This window comes from Apis mellifera, linkage group LG11, assembly GCF_003254395.2.
Source record: "Apis mellifera strain DH4 linkage group LG11, Amel_HAv3.1, whole genome shotgun sequence".
NCBI lineage: Eukaryota > Metazoa > Arthropoda > Insecta > Hymenoptera > Apidae > Apis > Apis mellifera.
This window is the reverse complement of record NC_037648.1, coordinates 11296274-11319670: the sequence shown is the minus strand read 5'-3', so window position 1 is coordinate 11319670 and position 23397 is coordinate 11296274. Positions and strand designations below refer to the sequence as shown.

General features: G+C 45.8%; 1 protein-coding gene across 3 annotated transcripts in view; it reads left to right on the top strand.

Moving 5' to 3' along the window:
• The window catches only part of LOC726180 (transcription factor Sox-19b-like), a 111804-nt gene that overhangs the window by 57505 nt on the left and 30902 nt on the right, over positions 1-23397 (top strand). The window contains exons 1-2 of one of the 3 annotated variants that reach the window (XM_001121937.5): positions 5277-5366; positions 20291-21162. In XM_001121937.5, coding sequence (XP_001121937.1) covers positions 21158-21162 — 5 coding nt within the window. In that variant the 5' untranslated portion in view covers positions 5277-5366; positions 20291-21157. Of the gene's footprint in view, positions 1-5276; positions 5367-20290; positions 21163-23397 lie in introns of those variants that run through there. The other 2 variants (XM_016914838.2, XM_006566309.3) reach the window with 2 other exon arrangements.

The window sequence follows — 23397 nt, the reverse complement described above, 5'->3', positions numbered from 1 at the left end:
AAGTCTCTATAGTTGCTTCAAAATACCGACCCTCCCCCGCGGTCCTTTCTTCTCTTCACCCTCTCTTTCTCCTTTTCCCTCCATCTGTTTCGTCGCGGCGTCGTCGTTGTTCGCCTCTCTTTCACGCCCAGTTGGTTGGTTGGTTGGTTGGTTGGTTCGACGACCATGATGCCCTCCTCGCAGTCGCGCGACCCGACGTTACGCGCGTCGTCTGCCGACAAAAAAAAATACCATACATTCTCGTATGTCTCTCCCCGACACCTCTGTGTCTTCCTCCTCTCCTCTCTGCGCGCAACATGGCGAAACCAACGACTAACGAGAGCAGAGAGGGGGAGGAAGGGAAGGAGACGGGCGAATAGAAACCCGTTAGATTCGTTTCAATATTTCCTTTGTCCCTTCATTTCGCGCCCCTTTTTACCCCCTTTCGCCGTCTCCTTCTCCCTCTTTTCCCTCCTTTGTCTCTCTCTCTCTCTCTCTCTCTCTTTCCTGCAAACATCGGATGCTCGCTCCTCTCCAACATCTCCACGCTTCTCTCATCGACGATTTACGATTATATTTGTAAATAAACGGCACGTTTCATCGCGATTTTGCCACGGGTTTCATCGTAATTAAGGACAATCTCTCTTTCGCGACGCGTCTGACAAGCTTGTGTATTTTATATCGGCGCGATGATAACCCCGATTCGCGGTTTTCAGCCTCGTTCGTTCTGGATTCGAATGGGATCCACGGGTCCAGAGATGGCAGATGGAAATCTTCAGGGATCCCTGTTCTCTGTTTCGTCCAGGAATTCTTCACGAGCATTCGGAAAAATCGTATTCTCCAATTTCCAATTACTTTCAACAATTTCGATTCCAGATCAGTTTAATACTCGCCAATAATAATAATAAAAAAAGAAAAGGAAAGAAAAATTGAAGAATGAAGAACAACAGGCCTAGAAAAGAATCACGAGGCGAATAGCGAAATAGGAAGGGGTCCGTTCATAAATTACCCTTGCGTTATCGATCCGCACGGTCGAATCGTGATTCCTTGAAACCACGTGATTACCAGCGTGGCGATGACGCGGATCCAAAGGGGGCCACACCGGCCGAGACGTGTCGGCTCGACACGTTTCGGAACTGTTGTTGCCAACGCTAACGAACGCCCATAAATAATAACGTTCCACGGGGCGGCCGTGTATCTACGTGGAAAGGCGGCGGTTGATTTATTGCGGCGTACGAGCTCGGCCTCGACGACGTAGCTGATTGGCGCTCGCAGGTGTTGCGACCATCAGGAGGTGAGCGTCTTCGTGTTCCTTGCCACGCATCCTCGCCTCACCTGTCTCCTCCTCGACTCGTCGATCGATCCTCCTGCCGATATTCTCTCTCTCTCTCTCTCGTGAAAAAATCGAAGAATCGAAGATCGAGGATCATCGTTGATTGATATTGAGTTAATAGTTTTATCAAATCATTGTTTAAGCTTACGTTTAAAAATTAATGATACAAACATTTGTGTACAAGTTGCTTCACGATTACTCGAATTATCGAAGCTAGAGAAGAATCGAAGATCGAGGATCATCGTTGATTGATATTGAGTTAATAGTTTTATCAGATCGTTTAAGCTTACGTTTAAAAATTAATGATACAAACATTTGTGTACAAGTTGCTTCACGATTACTCGAATTATCGAAGCTAGAGAAGAATCGAAGATCGAGGATCATCGTTGATTGATATTGAGTTAATAGTTTTATCAAATCATTGTTTAAGCTTACGTTTAAAAATTAATGATACAAACATTACAAGTTGTTTCACGATTACTCGAATTATCGAAGCTAGAATTATGGAATATATTTTATTCGAAAGATCGGGAGAATAGAAAACGGAATGGAATGGAAAAATGAACAAAATCCAGGGAACGATGGAGTTTGAGCGGATCCGTCGGTTAAGGTCTGTCCAGGGTCAGTTTGATGGCTGTCAGATACGTCGCGATACCGGCAGATCGGATCTCGCCTGTGAGGAGGAACGATAGCTGCTAATGTACGTGCGGAACAACGTGGGGATACGCCACCCAACGAGCGGCCAACACCGATAGGAAGCGCGTTGCCTGCCTTGATCCCGAACGGTTAAAGCGTCCGGTTAAAGCGAACTCGACACGAAGATTTCTGTCCAACCTGTCCATCGACGGGACGCGACTCTCCTCGGGTTTATAATCACGTTGATTAGCGGCGCGCCGCCACCGATCGATGCCGTTACCCTACACTCGTTCGATCGATAAACCGATTTCTTACCAGGTTTCCTGGACGAAGTTCACACCGAGAAACGATATCTGGGAATTTATTCATAAAAATACGTGTAGAATAGGTGATTTGGGGGAGATCGAAATTTAGAATAGTTATTCCTTTTTATTATTTTTTCATCCCCTCGTAAATTGCATATCAATTCCTATCGACGAGGATTTCCATCGTTCTTCTCGCGTCAAATTCGAAAGGATATCGATTTCCATTCTCGCATAATTTCTCGCGGATATACGATTCTCATTGTAATAGGCCTTGCCAGATCTGTATCCGAACGATACCCGTGTAACTATTCGCGTCGAGGAGCCAATCCCCTCGATACCAGACCGATGTCCTTTTCTTCTTCTTCTTCTTCTTCTCCTCCTCCTCCTTCTCCTTCCTTTTCCTCCTCTTCTATGGGGATACGATTGAAATACGCATCGAACACGACGATCGGGGAGAGGATTGGATCGACCTATCGATAACCTTGATCGCGGAGAAAGGAGGAGGGGGGCGCGTAGAAAGGTATATAGGAATTCCAATACAATGCTAATTAAGGGAAAGGGTTTATTCCCGGCCAAAGGGCACGAATGGGAATTTGTAACACACGTGGATCACAATGAGAGCAGTTTAAGGGGGCACAATGTCGAGCCGAGGGTACTCTCCCCCTTTTTTTCTCTCTCTCTCTCGAGTTACCTTCCCTCGAGAATCCGTGGAGTCCACGAGCAGAGAAATGAGATTTCCTCGTTGGCCTCGATTGTCGTCGAAGCTGATCCACTCCGAAGTCGCAACGGATCTTGCTACCCTCTTTGGGGTGGCAGAAGAAAGCTCGGTGCACCTGAGTCGATCCGAGCTGATTATTAGAAAATATTATTTTTGCATAATCGATGCGGCGGGACAGATGTCGATATCGGGGAGAGAAAAGAAGAGAAGAGTGGAGAAAAAATTGTTTTCCGGAAGGAAGAGTTGGAAAGGGAAAAGTGTCGAGTTACCATCGCTGGATTCATCTCGTGAGAACGAGATACGAATCGTGGATTGATTTCTTCGAAGATCGCACAATCGAACTCGATTCAATCGTTAATTATATATTCATCGTTTGGGAATTAATTGATATTATTATTCGAGAGGATGGAATAGAATTTATAATGCGAGATCCTTACGTTGTTCAATTCATTCCTTTTTACATCGATTACCTCGTGAAAAATTTAAACGATACTCATCCGTTTCAACGAACCGCGTCCAATTGATTCGAACTCGCTATTCGAATAGTTATCTCTCTTTTATCAATCTTCCCCAATCGTAACCGTCATTCCTTTTCCCATCCAATAGGATCATCCTCAAGTATATTACGATCGTTGTTTCTTCAAAATGCAAGTTTCGTTCAAGTTTCGAACACAGAGTCGAGCCTCCAACTTTCTTCGAATCTCGCGTAGGGTGTCCAACGTATCCGCCATTGTGCCCGATTTCGAGGCGAAGAAAGGAGAGAAAAGAGGAGGAGGAAAGGAGAAAATGGTCTGTCATGGACATCGAAGAAAATCGAGGAGAGGAAAACCACGAGGAGAAATAAGGGTGTCGAAAGTTTCGACTAACCCCCCTCGCGATCCCTCCTCGAGGCCGGCGCGTACGTGGTTGGCAGGGCGCGCGCGAGTATACAAGTGTCAGGAACACGTGTCACCGTGCTCGAGCGCTACTTTAAAGATGTCATCGCGTGGAAATTGGTCCAGATACGCCTTATAACCCTGTATCCTTCGAGAATCCTTTTACCTGAAAAACGTTTCTTTATCGCGTTCGATTATCGAGAAATGTATTTAAATAAGAATTCTTCGAGGTTCGTTCTCTCCTCGAATCGAATTTTTGAGAAAAAAACTTTTTTAAATCTCTATTTCCAAATATATTATCCCGTTCTTCTTTCTCATTTCGTGCTCTCGTTCGAGGGGTACAATAAACCCCAATCTCCGAGACCACCCCCATGAAATTCTTGTTTCCATCAACGGTCGCGTTAACACCAATCATTTCGAATAAAACGCCTCCTCCCCAGATCCCCCTCCATCTTATTGTTCACCAATGACAGAGAGGTGTCATCGGATCGAATCGCTCGGCGCCAAGCAATCTCGATCCAATCCGGTAATCGGTGTCGAGAGGACACCGATCCTCCTCCCTCCTCCCCGGTAAATTAAACGTCGAATTTAGGCGATTTACGTCGCTCTCGATAAGCCAGAAATAAGGTACGAAAAGATCCCCGAGCAGAAGAAGAAGAAGAAGAAGAAGAAGACGAGAATCCTCCTCCTCCTCCTCTCTCCTCAACTTGAGGATCAATCCGGTATGCAAATCGTCGCGACGGTGGCGACGAACAATCGAACGGGAGATGGCGCGAGGGAAAATAAATCGGCATATCGAGGGTTGGATTCGACGTGGAAATTCCGCCCAGGAATATATCTTAATCACGCCAGTTTCCCCCTCGCCCGTCGCTCCGATCCAATCCCATCCGCGGATAAAAGTGGAAATCTCGTCGGACGGGGTGGCGAGGGGAGGGAGAAGTGGCCGACAAACAGATCGTGGCTGGAAAAACGGATAATTATCCGGGCTGGTGGTCGAGCCCTCTATTTACATATCGGCGGGGCGGACAATGACGGAGCCGGATTTAAATTAAAATGTTGTTTGCTCCGATACTTAAATACCGCGGCCGCACTTTGTCTTTCCCGCGTCGCGTCGAGTCGCGTCGAGTCGCGAGGCGAGTCGTTTCCACTCGGTCGTCGACACTCGATGGATTTCGAAGGAAAAGGATTAAAAGGAGACGTGGAGGATTTTCGACGTTGGTCGAAATGTTGGGGAATTCGTGGATAAATCGCAAAAGCGAAATACGGGGTGGTAAATAAGTGGGTGGGTTCTTGTTTGATCGGTGTTTCGTTTCGAGGGAGAATGAGGAACGAGGAAAGGGAATTTCAATTTTCAAACGATTAAGAAATATTTTTGTATATTTGCTCGCCTTCCTGACGTTTCTTTCTGACGTAACTATTTGTTCCTGCAGGATTCTTTCCCAAATATTGGCCATTCGGTCGAGATGGATGGAAGAAATTCTCCACGCGACAACGACGAACAGCCTGGAAGAAATTGATGAGTAAGTTCGTAAAACAAGCAAATTCTTTCCCACCGAACTCGTGTGTCTCGTTTCGATTGTCGAGAATAATCCCGTTGAGTTCGTTAAAAAATCGTAATCGTCGACTACGTATTTCCGACTCGTTAAATTGAACGAAACGGAATTATAATTCCTAGTTATCGCGCACGAACGGGCCGATAACTCCAGGGGAAGGGGATTTATGATAAAACTCACTGTGGCGGGAGGCACACAGCAGGCACACAGTGCACGGGTGCGTAAAACGGGCGCGAATCCGTCGGGCAAAAGTGCGCGCGATGCGAGCGCTAATTGAAACGTTTGTTTGCCTCGTTTGACGAGCCGCGGCTCTTTTCACAGAAATTTAATGGTCGGTGACAAAAACAACGTGGCACAGCCGCGACGATACACGCGACAATGCCCGCTCCCGTCCGTGTGCAATTGCATTTTGAAAATTGGAGTTCGGTTTTCGCGAGTTAAAGGCAGATTGCGCGGTGTCCGATACAATGAAGAGGAGAAGGAGGGAGGGAGGGAGGAGGGCGCCACGCGTACCACGCCGCCGGTTTGGATCAAGTTAAATAATAAAAAAGTATAACGAGCTATGTTTTTGTCACGCGTCTGCACAGATGTTACAAACTATGATATTGTTGCCCGCGATAGAGAGCGGAACAAACGTGCATTTGATAATTGATGCGGGAACACGGATTTGGATAAATACGTATATTTGGAAATCGTATGTGTGTGTGTGTATAAAGAGAGTTTTTTTTTTCTTTTTTTTTTGGTGAAAAGAACGAAGAATGAAGTTCTATCGAAAATAAAACGTCATAGAAATTATTGTCCCGTCGCGATAATGCGCGTTGCATTCTTTTAATTTAAAAAATAGAAAAATAATTCGGTTTTTCACGTTTCGAGAAAAGGGTTATTCGCGCGCAGAATTTTCCTCTTCTCTTCTACCGCTATTATTTCTTTCATTTTTTTTCCCTTTTTTTCTTTTGTTTTAAGATCGAGACAATGCACCCCTTCCTGTTTCACAATTTTTTAAAAAAAGATCGACAAAGAAACGTGTAAATATAATTTCAACAGGGATTCGATTTGCAATTCTTGTTCTTTTCGAAAGTTCGATTCGAATCCGTATTGGACTGTGAAGTTGAGGGGAAAAATTTCGGAAAAATTCGTGAGAAGAATCTGCATATCCCGTTACGGTGTCACGGTGTTGAGAAGCGGAGGTGAGAACCAGTGCTCGGTCATCCTTGGAAGGGGCGAAAAGCTGGTCTCTCCCATGGGGACCGTGTCCTTTAATAAGCTGTCCGCCATTCATCCCCGCCGATCTCCCTTTTTCAATTTTCATTGACGCCTGTGTGGAGCGTGTCACGGACCATTAGCACCGTAAATCCATTGATAGATTTTTCCTTTCCTTCGAGGAAAGAGAGAAAAAAAAAAAAAAAGGATCAACGACAATGATCTACACCTGCGTTTTTCGCACACACCGTGCGTGCTCACCTGTATGATGCAAATTTATAATATATTCGAGGAGACGAAAAAATTACAGAACGAAGATTCTTACGGAATTTCATCAAATTTTTTATACGAATAACAAGAAATACGTTAAAATATACGTTAAAGAAAGAGATTATTAAAACAACGCTCGAAGAATTCCATTTCTTCAGGAGATACGTTTCTCCTCCCCTGTGCTTTCTTTCTTCAACAACAACAACTTCATTGGAAACCGTTTGAAATCCGGTTTCCAAAAATCATTCATCCACACCTGTCCCAACCGCCGTTCCACAACCCCCGTTCCCCGGAACGCCGCCCACCACTCGACTTTACTTGTTACTCGGGTCACCGACCAACGTCCATCGCCTCACCCTCGCCCGGAGCTCCCTCTTCCTCGCCTCGATAACTAGATGCACGCGTGACAAAACGCTGTTTCTCCGGTTCCTCCATTCACCTCATTGTGCCGTTGCGCCGCGTCGCGGTTGCCGAGACGAATTCCCGAAAACGAAAGCTCATTGTGAAGCGAAGGAACGGCGAGGCTTGTCGACGCGACTTGTTACGCCCGCGTCGACAATCGGCCGGGCGAAAGGCGATCGTTAAATATCGGTGAGAAGAAATATCGGGAGAGAAAAGAATCTTTTGATTTTCTGGTTGGAAAGAACAAGGGATAAGAGTTCGAATAATCGAGTTTGATTCTAATTGAGAAGAGAAAGATGTAAGGAGAAGGAAAATTGATTTTTTGAAGGGAATAATTTTGTCTTTTTTCTCGTCTTTTTGCTCATCGTGGGAAGATTGCCTTCCTTGGCGCGAATCAGAGATCTTTTTTTGATTCTGTGCAGGATTTTGTAAATACAAGTTGAGAGATTCGTTGAGGAGAAGATTGAGACTAGGATTATGGAATGGAATAATATCAGTGAAAATGTATAGAAGGAGCATCTTTTCTAATCTCTGATCGTAAAATGAAACGAATTACAAGCTTGGATAAAAAAAGATCACTAACACAAATGATTTGTCGAATAATAAGAAAGGAGGCTAATTGTAATCTCTGTGCCGAAAAAAAAATTTAATCGAGCGACAAATACGGTTGAATAAAAAAAACGTTGCCCAACGTTTCGTCGAAATCATTCTCGATCGATCCCTCTCCCTCCGAACTTACCCCTTCGACGAAAAAAAAAGAAAGAAAGAAAGAAAGAAATATTCACCCTCACCCTAACGCACGCATTCTCCTTGCAACACTAAATTTTTCACATCGCATCTCTCTCTCTCTCTCTCTCTCCTCTCGCAACGAAGCGACAAAGAAAGTTACGTTAAGAGGAAAGATAACCGTCCCGGCTGGCAAAGGAAAATTGCTTTCCATTCAGATTCAAAGTTGTCCGCGACTTATTACGGCTCGCTCTCGTTGGTTGGCAAAGGTTGGCAGAGAAGGCAGGATCCGGATTCGGTGGTTGCAACGGTGATGGGCGGCGTGAGCCGATTTATTAAACCGTTCGAATGCGAAATCGATCCAAGATGCGGTGGTCCTCGCGCATCGCGTGTGCACCGTCTGCCTCTTTCCCCCTCCCCCCCCCCCTTCTTCTTTTTCCTTCCTTTTTTTCTTTCTTTCCCTCGCGCGATCGAGGCGTGGTTAAAGCCTCGATCTCCTCGTCGAGCAGGCGACGAGGTAATAAACGATTATTTATCGGTAGGCGTGTTTCGCGGCTCGGACCGGGGAGAGATCGATTGAGTCGTTGCTTTCGGGTGTGCGTCGTTTAACGAATGCCAGCCCTGCCTTCCTCTCTCTCTCTCTCTCTTTCTCTTCGATCATCGGTTATGAATTTTATATCGTGCCTCTTTTTAAATGCATTTCGATCGGGAGAACAGATGTCGAGAGGAGATAAATTTATATATTCGTATATTTTTTATCGATGGTCGAAATTGATTCGAGGGGTTGATTCGATAATTGATTTCGATGTTTCCAGGGGTTGAGATCGGTTGATTCGAGTTATTTTAATTAATTGGGTTAGGAAATAGGGTTTGGAATCGATCGAGAGGGAGATTTCTTTTCTTTAGAATGAGTTAGCAGAGAGGCTCGTCAGAAATTTATTTAAAAGCTTTGGAAATGTTGGAGAAATTGGCAAGATTTACATGAAGAATCGGTCGGTAAAATGGGGGAAAATTTCGAGATTAAGCATACACGGGCAGAAGGTAAGCAGACACGGCTAATCCGAACACACGGGTGAACAATGATCAGGCCGGGATCCGGGAGTGTAAAATCAGCGCGAAATTGGCGCGGTTCGAGCGATTTGACATCGCCTATTCTGACGATTGGCGCAGCGTGTGCCATTTGGACGTCGCTTGCACGGGGCCCGGGTCCACTGTCATGCAAAACCGCGACACAAATCTCGAATCCCCCGATTCGATTGCCATTCAACGGGAACTGGGGATGGTGACTGTGGCCTGTCGGGACGCGAAATCGAATCGAGTCGAATCGATGTTTCCAGCCTTCCACTCCTCCGATGCAAATGCATCCATCCATCCTTTTCTTCCCTCCCTTTCCTTTTTTTATCCTCCACGCTTTATCGTTCCATCCCTCTCCGATCGATCGAAATATTCTCTTTTTATTGAGGAGAGAGGGAGAGAGAGAGAGGTATCCTTGGCTGCATACGCCACTTGCCCTATCCGAAGGGCGAAAATCGTGAAAAGGGGTGAAAAAGGGGCGGTGGAGGTCGATGTTGGAGCAGGTAACGCGCACGCTTACGGCCGACGTCGAGAGATCCTGGTGACGGTATGAATAATTTCTAATCGGCCGTTAACCTTCTCCCCCATATGTAATTCGACACGTATTTTCCGCGCCCAACCGGGGATCGAATCGAACGGTTACACGGATGCTCGATTCCATTCGCCCCTGACTCCTTTTCCGCTCCTCTCGAGTTCTCCCGTGTACGTTGCTCTTTCCTTCGGTGATCGACCACCAGCTTATTCTAGGGAATTTTGATTATTCGAAAGAGTTACCCACGGGACGGTTGAAAAGTTGGTAGCTCGAAACCATTGTCGCGAATAAGATTTACGCTTGTTGTTGTTGCTCGCCCAATTTTTTTCTTTCTTTTTCGAGAATGAGATATATTATCTTTATCGTGACAACAGGTGCGAAGGAAAATTTAATCTTCGATCCGTAATAAAAATTAGATCCATTGTTTTGAAAGAAACCAGTCAAAAGTATATTCTCGCAAAAAGAAAAAAGAAAAGTGTATAAATCATTCGTAGATTTCTCGTATCGAGATCTAAAAAGATCGTCCAAGAACATCAGCTTCGATAAACAAGCTCTTCGACCATCAACCACCCGACATTCCCACGCGACATTCCTCCAACGTTTCTTCGTACAAAGCTAAACGAATCGACGAATCATTGCCGGCAAATGCCACGCCACGGTTCGTGGAACGAGAGGTTTTTCCCGAGAAATCGAAAGAAGGAGGGGTGCGCGGAGCAGAAGAGGGTGTGACAATGCCGGTAGCAGCAGGTAACAATGGTTAAGCTCGCTTCCTACAATAAATGCTGCAAAGGGGCCGCCCTCTCTGTATCCTCTCGTTCATCCACGCCTTTGTTGCCGCGGGATCTCTCGGCCGGCAATGGGATTTATTAACAGCACGACGAATTTATTGTTGCCCTGTTAGACGAAACTAAATCTCTTGCCCCATTCGTGCGCGGCCAAGGCGATTGGGGAGAGAGAGAGAAAGAGATTTCATCCTCCTTCCCGCTTTTTATCGCCCTCGTTGTCACCCAATAGAGAGAAACACATATACACATACACCTTTCGTCAACTCATCTTTGTCTGGTAAACCGGATTTTAATTGAACGTGAACTCGCGATCCGATTTGAGGATAAAAGCAGGTGGAGTTTACGAAAGTTCATATCGTAATTGATTTAATTAATTGAAAGACGAAGATTTCAAAGAAGGTGGAAAATTAATATTGATCGAGCGCAATATATTCGAATTACGAAAGAAAATGCAGAAAATAGACTTTTGTACTTTTCATTCAATATTTCTAGAAGATTAAAATCGAAACCGTTTCGATCTCGTTCGAATTTTCATCCGAGGATCGTGAATGGCCACGGTTCCCGCCAAAAATGAGAAGGCGCCCAGCGGTCTGGCCCACGCCGGAATGCGTCCGTGGGTCTGGATTTTCAAGCCATTAGGCCGTTCCTGTCCACAGACTCGTCTCGTTCGACCAGCCACCCTCAATGAAACCTGACGCCTTCCACTCTCTCTCTCTCTCTCTCTCTTTCTCTCTGGATTGAAACACGCGCGGGAAACGTGCGGCTCGGGGTGTTGTGTTTGAAGAGAAAGAAAGGAAAGGTGGAAGCACGCTCGCAGGTAGATAGAGAAGAAGTTGGACGACGTGGTAAAGGTGTTCCACGATTCGAGAGGACAGGTGGTAGTGTGAGACGACACCCCCTCGTAGGAAAACCGATTTCCTTTTCTTTCTTCGTCTCGAAGAAGATGATAAAATTATCATTTTATACTCTCCGAATTATTTCAATAATTCTGCAGCAAACTTTCCACGTGATTGATATTTAATTGGAAGCATATTGAATAGATCTCGAAATCAGATCACGCCTCCGTGTATCTAAACTCACCGCAACCGATTCATCCAATTCTTATCCACGTGACAATCGAAATTAGCAATGGCTCCGGATAAATAAGATTAGAGAGAGAGAGAGAGAGAGAGAGATTCGACATAGGGGTCGAAGCCGCGGAGAGGCACAAAGAGTTCGGCGAAAAAGAAAGGACTTTGCCGGGTCGTTGCACGCTTTTCCGCGAGAGGATCGAACTCGAGATAAGAGATCTACCGAGAAGAATAACCTCCCCTTTGTGGCGAGTCGAGCGACCGTACCCCGCCCCGCTTATGCGCCCCCCCTTTCCACGATTTCGAGTTACACGTACGCGCGAAACGTGTGTACGCGCCGGATAATCCGATCGTGGTCCCATTGTTGCGGATCGGCTCGACGCCCACCACACGCTCCTCGCAAAACTTCGCCTCTCTCTGTCTGTCTATCTCTTTTCACCTCTCTGTTCCTATCCTTTTTTTCTCTTTTCTTTTTTCTTTCCACTCTTTCTACCCCCCTTCTTTGCGGCCTCTTTTAATCGGTAGCCATCAGGGCAGCCTCGACCAGGATTAACGTTGAACGTTTTCTCGATCGTAATCCCGTTACTTCCGCGGATCTGAGCCTGGTTGATTCGCGTTGATACGTCGTTTCGAGCGAGGTATTCTCGGGGGTAAATTAAGCATGGACGGCCCTCCTCCTCTCCGAATCAATGGAATCGGTGAACGAGAGATGAGATCGTCGTGAGAAGATTTCAATCGTGGAAATTCTTCGATCTTTCGTTTATTAAACTCGATGAAATTTGAAACGAAGAGGCGAGGGAAATTATTCAAGATCCTTAGAATCTTTTCCTATTACATCCTACATATTCAAACTTCTCCAATAATATTATATAATAAATATCCTCGCGAAACTGTTCAAAAAAAGAAGAAAACCTGCCCGAATTTAAGGGATAACTCCCTTAAACAATCCCTCTCCTCGAAACTCGGAAAAACTCCTCTCCTAGCTGTAACCAATAATAAACTCCCTTCTTCTTCGCTCCCTGCAGAATGACCGGAGGAAGCGATACATCCCTATTCCGAGCCGAATAATGGATCAATGCGCCAGAGGTTATCCCCTAACATCCTAACCGATCCTCCTAATCTGGAAGATGTGCCGATAACGTCAGTCAATTGGCGATCGGCCTGGACTCGGTTTGACTCTCTCTCTTCCTCTCTCACCCCCCCCTCCTTCTCTCCTCCTTTGTGGGAAAAAAAATGTAGCCAAACAATCGGATAGCAGACGGCCCGGCCCATTGTGCACCGGGGACTAAATGACAGCGGAGGAGCAGATCCTTCACCCTGCGATCTCTCTCTCTCCCTCTTTCTCTCTCTTTCTCGGTGGCTTCGACTTCCTTTCTTCGGGCGTAATGAGATGTCCCGAGATGTGCTCCTCGCGCGCGGATAGATGGAAACGCGTGCGTCTATGACGCACACACACACACGTGCAGGGATATATATATATATAAGGTCGGATGGAAATACAGCGAAGGCGCCCTCTGAATCGGATTTTCCCCGATGCGGGGGGGGGAAGAGAAAAAAAAAAGGAAAATAGGAGATGTATTACGTGGACGGTAAACGCGGTGAAAGCGCCGCCGGGACGGTTTTGTCGTCGTGCGCACCGTTTGCTACGCGTTTTCCACGGTTTTCCACGCGGCGTTCGGGATCGACTAGGATAGGCCGAGGATAGGGGAGGAGGAGGAGGGTAGGGACCGGCATCTAGGTCCGAGAACATTCCGCTCCGCCATTCGCTCCCTGCCATTTGCATTTCGTTCGTTTCCAGAGGAGGGAGGGAGGGGGAGAGACGACGAGATATTTTCGGAATCGGCATTGTGCGTGAGAAAAAAAAGAAAAGAAAAGAGAGAAATTTTTTTTCTTTTTTTTGGTATTTTCAATTCGTCAGGAGTCGCGAATGTTTGTCGAATGTTTGAGTTTACCCCGTTTTTCCCCTTCCTCTGAATGCTGGTTTTACAAGGATAGGATAATTCGGAAGGAGTATATTTCGTTCCTTTTTCCTCGCGAATTGCGATTGATAGTCCCTTTAATTTCTTTTCTCTTTTTTTTCGAAGAAGAGTGTTAATCGGAGTTATACACAGACAGATCATTGTATTTTCAACTCTTAACTCTCTCCATCCGATTTTTCCTGTTTTCCAAACGGTGTACCATCTGCTCGAATCTTTCCTTTCAGAGTCTCTCTCACTCTGTTCTTGAAGCGAAATGAACGTTATCACGATCCTCTTGGGTCGTGGCGGACGAAGAATAAGGGAACGAGGGAGGAGGGAAGGGAGGGTAAAGATCGGCGAGAAACCGGCACGAAAAGGTGGCCGTCCATAGCCGCGAGGATTCGATAATATCGTAAGCGGATCCCGCGGGATACGGGCTTAATTTCGGCCGGGAATCCGGATCGTCGAGAGCCTGTGATCGCACGGCGAAAGGCGGACCGACGTTTTACGTATTACGTAGCCGAGTGACCGACGAAAGAGAAGCCATCCCTCTCCACCCCCGAATTCGGCTTATCCCGGATTTCTTTCTCGGCTAGCACGTGTCTTCGCCCTTCGAACTCTACGAAAAGAAACGGTGATTTTTTTTTTCAGATCTCCAGATCCATAGAGTCTCTACCGTTTCGAAAATTCGCTCGAAATATTTACACGAATATGCACGAATAGAATCTCGATCTCAGTTTTCATTTCAATTTCTATATGATTTCTCCTTCCTTCGATGGGAAAAAATTTCCAAAAACTTGTCGAATTTCTTCTCCAATCAACCAATATCTCCCTTTATCTACCGCTCCCAAATTCTCTCTCAATCCCAAATTCTGAGACCAAACGCACCCCCGACACGTATATGCATACACACATGCACGCACACACGCATACACGTGCGCATACACGTTCCCGTGTATTTGCACAGAAAGCTTCCCCGACCGAAAATTCGACGGAAGCGGCAACAACGGTATGGATCCCTGTGTACACATCCCTGTACACAAATGCGGGGATTCTTGTTCGAGTAGGCGGCACACGTCAGCGCCTCTCGCCAAGGTGTGACACCGGCGCGGGGGGAGGGGGTTGGCTCGCGGAAGGAGCGTGAAAGAAAACGCGCGGCGACGGAAAAAGAGAGAGTTAGGGAGAGGGGACTGGTGGGAAGAATCGAACAGAAGAAGAGGAGAAGGGGGAGGGACGGGGAATTTATCCGAGGTACGTCGCCTCCGTGCAACCCGCGATTTATTTGCCTGGGCTAAAAGCTTGAGAGCCGTTCTTCTGTGTGTATATATATATATATATATTCCGCGTTGGGAATACACCAACCGGTGGGTGGTGTATTCTGAATTCGTGTCGTCGTATTCTCATCCATCAATTCCACGTATCGGGGAAAGAAGAGCGAGGAAAGGAGAGGGGAGAGGGTTGGTTGGCTGAGAGAGAGAGAGAGAGAGAGAGAGGGGGTCGAAGATTTTTTTCCTCATTGTTGACGCGGTTGTCGTAGTCGTCGCCCGCCATTCGTCTGGTTTATTCGCCGTCCCATTGTGTTTCTCGCGGATGCAAGCACGGCCCTTTTCTTCGCGCACCGTGCCGCGAAAATAGGTGAACTTGCCTCCCTCCCTCCCTCTCTCCCTCCCCTACACCTACGATTCTTTTCACGTCGTCGAAACGAACATCGAGTTGAAATGAAGCCGATAAGGAGAAAGAGGGAAGGATCTTCGCCTCGACGCGCTCGTTAACCCGTTAGAAATAGAAATATTTTTACAGGGCGAATAGAATTTCGAAGAGAAAATAATGGAAGAGACGAGTCTCGTTCGTTCGATCGAGTATATTTTTAACAAAAAGGATGACGAGTTTTCGTTATTCTTGGCGGGCAACAATCACGAACAATACATCCTTCGAGATAATCTTCATATTTCTTCATATTCGTTTTATAATAAACTTCTTTTTTCTCGATCCATCGAGAGGCAGATCCGCGAGTTTTTATCGGAGGAAAGCGAGGATAAATCGTGTCGTCTGCGTGCCGTATCATTGTATTCTCCTCTTCATCCTTCTCTTCCGTACAAAGTAAGGGAACAATAAACCGAGCTGAAAAATATATATATATGGAAAGGAAGTCTGTTAAACAGTGAAACATCCGATCCGCCGAAACTGCGGAGAAATATCCTTCGACAACCCTTCCGATTCTCTCGAAATAAAGAATATTTATTCGATTAGCCGGGTCTTTTTTACAAATTCAATTCACTCGAAATCAAGCAAAAAAGAAAGAAAGAAAGAATATATCATCCACCCATTCCTATTTTCCTCGAAAATAGGAAGAAACGAAAAACCCATCGTCTCATTATGCGGGATTAATCGAAGTAAAGGCATGGAGAGAATGGCTACACGCAAGTTGATCGACACCAGCTTTAACTGTAAGGGCGAGAAAAACACACGGACGGTCTCTCCGCTACCAGAAAGAAAGGAGAGATCGGATCGAGAGCCTTTTGTAAGTGCAAATTCGCATGTAAGAAGGCAAGGTGGCACGGAACGGTCCTAAATGGATCCTGGTCCCGCTGTTACTGGACGCTTTTAAAGGGCTTAGCGCGGGCATTAGCCGGTCATTAGCCCTTCTGTTACCCCTTTGTTACCCGTCCGATGCGTACACGTCGCCACTTCCGGGATTTGTCGCTCGGTTGTTATTAATTATTTAAGCGGCCAGCAGGCTTCATAGAACACCTGAACCAGGAGCTAGCCGAGATCATCGTGGATCTCTGCCTCGATCAGAGGTGATTTTCGGCGAACAATATGGCGAAACAATTCTCGGTGATCGGTGATGACGTAGAAAATTTTGGATGGATCGAGTTTGAGATTTTCTGATCTTTCGTCGGTAATCGGAGAAGATTAATAAGAAATATTTGGAAAGATATGAAAATTTCGTGGCTAATCTAATAATCTCGTCGTCGAATGATCCCCGATCTTCCTAAACCTTCTAATAATACTTGGAAGATTGCTCCGAGAAGAATCCGATCTTCCTCCTGCAAGCTTAGTCGAAAAAGCAGCGGCCAATTCCCGGAAAGCCGCTCATTTTTATTAAATTGTTACAACAACCGCGTTGTTGGGGTGCAGGAAACAAGCAAGCCACCGAGTGGTGTAGCAGTACGCCGGGGAAAGGGACGACACCCGCTGCGCGTCCGACAATTCCTCCTAGCCTTTTGAACGAGCCAAGTTTTACCGGTGGCCGTCCATTGTCGCCCATATTCTCTCGCGACACCTGCTCCTTCGCCAAAAAGGAGGAAGACAATAGGGTGGAAAGCCAAGAGGCTCGAAACGACTCGGGGAAGCGAGGCGTCGATTTTGAGTGACGGATCAGCCGCAAGGGAAGAGAAGGGATCTTCCTTGGATACTTCCTTCCGATTAGCCAGCCCTCCCCTCCCGTTCCCCCGATTCTATCTCCTTCACAGACAGAGGAATCCTCATAATAAAGTTCCTTCAAAACTTCGTTAAACATCGCCTCCTCGCTCAAAGGGATTCTGCCCGATACAAGGACTGGTGGCCGTCTTTTGTCCCTCAGCGGGATCTCGTTTACGATTCGACTCATCGCCACAAAACTGAACGGGGAGACAATGGGAATAGGATAACACGGTTGTTTCCACCTTGGAGTTCCACTTGTTCTGGACAGGTGGTGGGATACGGTTTCCAAGGAAAATGGAATGACCGATTCGACCGAGTTGGACGATGACCGGCTGGGTGGATGTTTGGGGAAAGGATACTTTTCGACTGGTGCCTCATTGTTGTCCGAAGAATAAGGATTTCCTAAGGATTTCGTATTCTTTCCGGCCGCTCTGTTTTTAATTCTCAACACTGTTTTTAATAAATCGTTGGCGAGAAGATTGAAATCGCTGCCACTGGAAGAGAAAGTTTCGAATGAATTATCGTGGAGGGGATTTTTGACCGATCAGTTTTAACAGGAAATCGAAAGGTTTTCGATTATAAATCGGAGAGATCGGAGAATACATATATATATATATTGATATATTAGCCAGAGTTGAACAGGTTGCGATTAGACTAACAGGTTTCGCTTTGAATGCTACTTCCTGTACCGCTGCAACGCCGTGTAACGTTAACGGTACTTTGAATCGTACTTATCCCAGTAGCTAATTTCGTGTTCGATTCTATTGCTCGAAATCAAATCCATTTCCCAGTTTCTTTCGATATCACACGTGTAGACAAGAATTTAAAAATTTAGAAATTCGTAGTACGCTTTTTACATTTTTATTGTCTTTTAATATAAAAAAAAAAAGTCTCAAAACTTTCTCTTTTTTTCTAACGTTACTTGCAAAAAAAAAATCATCGATGAAAGAGGATCATCCTCGTCGGTGGTGATCAAGGAATCACGCGACCCAACACGTGGAATTTCGAAGCGAACTGGAGAGGCTGCGGTCTGACGCGATTTGCCCGAAAAGTTATTATCGTGCACTCGTCGTATCGGCGTGTACAGCGTGAGATTTACACTTGGGGCTGTTATTCAACGATGGAGGATCCCCGAAGGGAAAGGACCCTGATTCACCGAACCCCTCTCGAGGCTCCTCGAGGGTGGTTCGCCCCTCCCGAAACAAAACATATTGTCCGAATTTAATTGTGGATAGGGTGCATTAGATATTCATACGTTACATGTTCCAACGACGCGTACAACAATATCTGTCGCGACCCTGGTCCGTGCACAGGGAGTCAGCACGTGCTCGAGGGGAAATAAATCTTGCCCGTGATAAACAGTCGGTGAATCGTCATCGTTGCAATCGCCTCTTGATGAGAATGATTCTTCGTTTTTTTTTTTTTTTCTTTTTTTTAGATTTGCAATTTTCGAAGAAGGTAAAAAAAACTTTTTTGCGAAGCAGGGAAAGCAATAAATTGAATTTTCGTGACTTTCGTTGAAATCTTTTTTGGAAAGGAAGAATATGGTAATTAGAAGGTAATTGCAAAGGGATGTTTCTTGAAAAGTTTGAATGACACGCAAAAGGGATACAATGAATTTATATTGTATCCTCAAATAAACACACTCTTTATTTCACTGTTAACTAATAAATGTTGTAACTTTTTACTTTTCTTTTTTTTTTTCTCTCTTTTTGCGTTAAACTTTACTGGAATTACACCTTATGAATTCTCCATCGTGTTTATTTCTTCTTTCTTTATTTTTTATTTTTTCTTTTCTCTTCTTATTTTTTTCTTTTTTTTTTTTTTTCGAAGATATCCGCACAATCATTATTCATGAATGCAATAGTCGAGTTAAAAGTGAAATCGTTCTAAGAACGTTACAAAACAATCCGCACAATCTTTCTTTACGTGACTCGTTAATTTCTAAAGAAGAAAAGCGACGTCCACCAGGAGCGCAATCGCATCCGTCCTACAAACGAATCAATGGCCGTCTAAGCTAAAGTCGTTTCCAACTCAGGTATTCGACAATTTTCCACGGAAATTACGAATTATGTTTCAACACTCGCGGTCGAAGATCGAAAACGAGCACGCTCGAGCTGCTTGCCCCAACGAAACGATAGGTTCATCGCCCGTTCATCGTCGAGATTCCTTCTGTGATCCATCGTGATCATCGAGCTCGCGAGTCAGAATTGAAATTATCGGATTATCGCGGCCGAAACGCGCCCTCCTTCTCGCCCCATCACTTGGGAATAAACAAGAGGCGATCGATGAGAGAGGGTGGAATCGAGCGGAGAGAAAAGCCGGAGTCCATAAATTCTTTTGTAATCGATGCCACTTCAATTAGAAAAACGATAGAATCCTCGCTCGTCGCGAATCTCGTTCGAGAGATTCTCGAATTGCTCGATTACAATCCATGATTACGTGCCCTTTGAATGCCAGAGAGACTTTGTATACCTTTTCCATAGGAAAAGAATCGATCTATATCCTCCCTCTTCCTAAAAAAAATTTCTAAATTTCTTCTTAAAAGCCGACCGCGATCCGATTCATCGTTACACGCGCCTGAATACTCGAGTTTCCCCGAAACTATCGACGTGGTGCCGCCTCCCCCCGCTACGGTTAAAAGAGCAAAAACGGTGGTCGAGCTACCATTTTGTAGGAGAGCGGGCCGCCTCGTAGATCGAAGCACAATGTTCTCGGATGGAAGCGAGAGAAACACAGCACAAACGCGGAAAGGGGGACCGGAGGCTGCGAGATCGAGGCGAGGCAAAGGGTGGGGGAGGGGGCTGGATGTCGCCGAGAGCGGGGGAGAGGAGAGGAGTATCGAAGAGGGAACTCGCCTTCTTATTTCCATTCTTAGCACCGTTCTTTCGAATTCGACTCGGCAATACCAACGGCCACCATCTCGAAATCGTCCCACCTTCCCTTCACCGCGTCCCCACCACGCATGGGCTGGCTCGGTTGGTACCCGTGGTCGGTGGCCGTGGAGGTGGCGGCAGTAGCTACTCTCTACCTGGCTCTCTAACTCGCCCACCCCCTCATCCCTCTCTCTCTCTTTCTTCTTCGAAACGCGTTTTCCGTCTCCGTTTCTTGCGAGGGTGTGACCCATCCTCGAAAAAACTAGTTGAGCGATGATGGTGTATCAAGTGGATGTAAACCGTGGATGAACTCCAATTATCATCTATGATCGAAGATTGCTGAGAAATTCGACGCGAAATAGGATACTATTTTTGTTATTTTTAACTATAATTTGTGTATCGAAAGTGACAGAAATTTCGATACATTCCTCCCATATGTAATCAATCCATAGATGATATTTTTAACTCATAGAGATTTACTTGAAAACTTTCTACTCCAAACTTTTTCAAATCTAAGGAAGAAAAAAAAAAAGAAACTTTACCCTCATACACTAGTTTAAAAATGTTTGCAGAAATAGACACCGGTGACCACCGGTCCCCAGAAGAAATTCGCGTGGCGGTTGCGAGTTCCAGGAAAGAAAGGCGAAACAAGGAGAACGCGGGAGGGTGAGCGACCGAGGCGAACGAGGACGGAGAATTTAAATCGCGGAAGAGGAGCGCGAGATGTCGGATGGAGGGGAGGCCGATGAACGCAGGACGGTTCGTTATCGACGGCCTCGCGATCCCTGCCAATGGAAATGCTCAACGGTACCGCGAATATCCCATTGGCCCCGCCCCCGGCGCCGTTGGATTGGCCCGGTCGCTCTTCTCCTATTCGAATCCCGGTGGTGGGGGAAGGCTGGCGCGCGGAGTCCGTGGATCGGCAGCAAGGCTTCGGGTCGTGCGTGCACACTCCCAAAACTATCGTCCGTGGAGGCACATTGAGCGCACACCGTGCACACCGTGTTGGTCCTCGTGCTGTGCGCGGCCAGTCGCTTGCGTGGTGCGCCCCCCTCCCCCCCCTCCGGTTTCGCAAATTTCGATCAGTCGAGGAATTGGAAACGACGCCGTTCATACGAAGTACGTGTAACGATGTCGTTGGACTGTGCTCAGTGTCTCGACTCGGTTGTCCGATAAAACAAGGGAAGGAGAGAAGTGTATTTGGGGTGGAGTACAGTGAACAACTAAGAAAGAAAGAAAGAAAGACTCTAGTGGACGGCTATGACAGTGCAGTGACTCGCTGATTTGTTATTTGTTTTTTCTGTTTCGACACTATCACCAAATCCGATCTTCTCTTAGGTTCTTCTTTAATTATTCTTTGTGGAGGAAGACGAGACGAGAGTCTCAACCACGGCACCAAAATTGAGCTGGACTTGCACCAACGGGCCGCCGGCCACTTTATGAGGTGAGTCTGTATGCACCGTTTGCTGGTAGATTTGGCGAGAGTGCTTGAGGAGGATGTTTGAACGCTCGTTTCGAATTTTGTGATCTCTTTTTTTTGTATCGGTATATTTACGATACTTGATAAATGGAGGATTTTTTAAAAATCGATCGAGGTGTTTGTAGATCGTTGAAAAGTAACGTATACAATGGGGAATTTTTCTAAACGAAAGAACAAACGTATAATTGAAATTTCTTTCGAAAGAATCGGTTAAGCTCGCGATAGCTCGAAGCGAACGAGATGGAGGAAATTTTAATAATAAAAAAACAAATTGAATTATCTTTTCAACGAGAAAATTAACGAATTATTAAAAATTCCTCACACATCGATTACACATTGCCTTTATTGCCTGATCGACGCACCTGATCCATTTTCGAATGTAAACACAATCGTCGTTATCATTAATCCAAAACAAAGGCCACAATCTAATCCGATAATTTGTTTTTCAATCGCGCTATCAAGAATCGTTCGTACATAAACACTTGAGCAACTTTACAAATCCATATGTACAAACATCCGACGGTTACCTCCGTTTCGATTCATTTCGCCTCTTCGAACCATTTCCTCGCCATCGTTCAATCACGATTGCGAATCGCCTTTTCCACGGCAATTTTCGCTCGCTTTTAACCCCAACGTCGAGCAAAGTGCATGTGCACTTTGTGCCGTTCCGAGCGCAAACATCCGCTCGAACCATATCTCGAGAGCAATAAATTGCCGCGTGCACACTATCGTCGACCGTTGCCTAAACATTCAATTAGCACTTCCTAATCCCCCGTCGCAGCTTGTCAACACCCATTACTTCCAGCATCTTCTCCTCTCCCCCTCTCTTCGGTGAACCACCCCCGAGCACCCTTGGGGCCTCTCTGGAGCAGCGTGGCTGCTCCATTCCGCCCCCGCCCGCCCTCCCTCGCATCTCTCTAACCAACGTATCTATTAATCCGGGCTGAATGACACTCGAGGGTGGCCCCGCAGGGCCGAGGGTGATTCTAACCCTACAAAATCGTAACTACCGCCCCCGGGGTTAACTCCCTCGGCCACTACAGGTCTTTTTTTTTTTTTTTTTTTTCTTCTTTTTCCTTTCTTAATGAGTGCTCAAGGAGATCCGCGTAATTGTGTTAGCTCGGAGGGAAGGAGGGTATACACGTTACGTCCTCGTCGCTTGCGGAAGGAAAGAGGAAGAGGGAGAACACCCCTGAACGAAGGGTGACATTTAGGGTAAAAAGACGAGGAGAGAGAGGAACGCGGCGAGATTGGTTAATGGCTTTGATACGAGGAAAGGATAAGATTAATTTGCTTATGAATCAAAGAGCAAACGAATAAGCAATTACCGGGACCGTGAGGAGTGGCTGCACGAGTGCCCTCGCTCGGTTCTTCTGCGTGTCGCTGGCGCACAATTAAAAGCCACCGAATATACCGTTGGAATTCCTTTCTGTACGTACGAATTTTGTGTGTGTGTGTGCACGGGCGCGTGTGTGTGTGTGTGTGCACGCGTGGATTATTGCACGGTGAGTACTATTATAGCGGTGACCGGTGGAAATTCGCTTTTGACGGGATTCATAGACGAAGGATTTTAGAGTGCGTGATATCCGGCTAATTATAAGTGTCAACGTTTCGTTTCTTTTAACGAAGATACGTGCTCGTGATACGGAATGATATCCTTGGTGAATATAATACCGATAATCGAAATATTTGATCAGTTCTCTGGCGTAATTTTTTTACTTACTTATTTATTTATTTAATTCTTTTTACTTTTCGTTTTGCGTAGATTTGTTCCTTTCTCGACGAGCCGTGAAAGGTGGATGTTGGCGAGTTTGGTCAAATAACTTGTTGCTTTGGGATGAATGAAACGCGTGATTGATGTAACGAGTCTGTCAATTTGGACGGTTATTCAGCAGTTTCTTAATGATTTTAATCTCCTTCTGACAGGCCGCAACGTTTTGATTCTCGTGGCTCTTTTAGTCACGTTTCGGTAAAGAGAAAATTGCCGTTCGAAAGATTGTTTGTTGCGACGGTACTAATTTTGCCGATAGCTGGCATTCGATTCGAAATTTACGCGTCAACGAAAAACGTAAACGGGGATGGTAAAATTGCATCACGGATGACTGATGTAATATCTGTTCATCGTATTAAATTACGGTGTAAAAAAATATTGTTGTTCAAAAAACGATTTCAATCAAAATTTACATTTTCACATCTGTC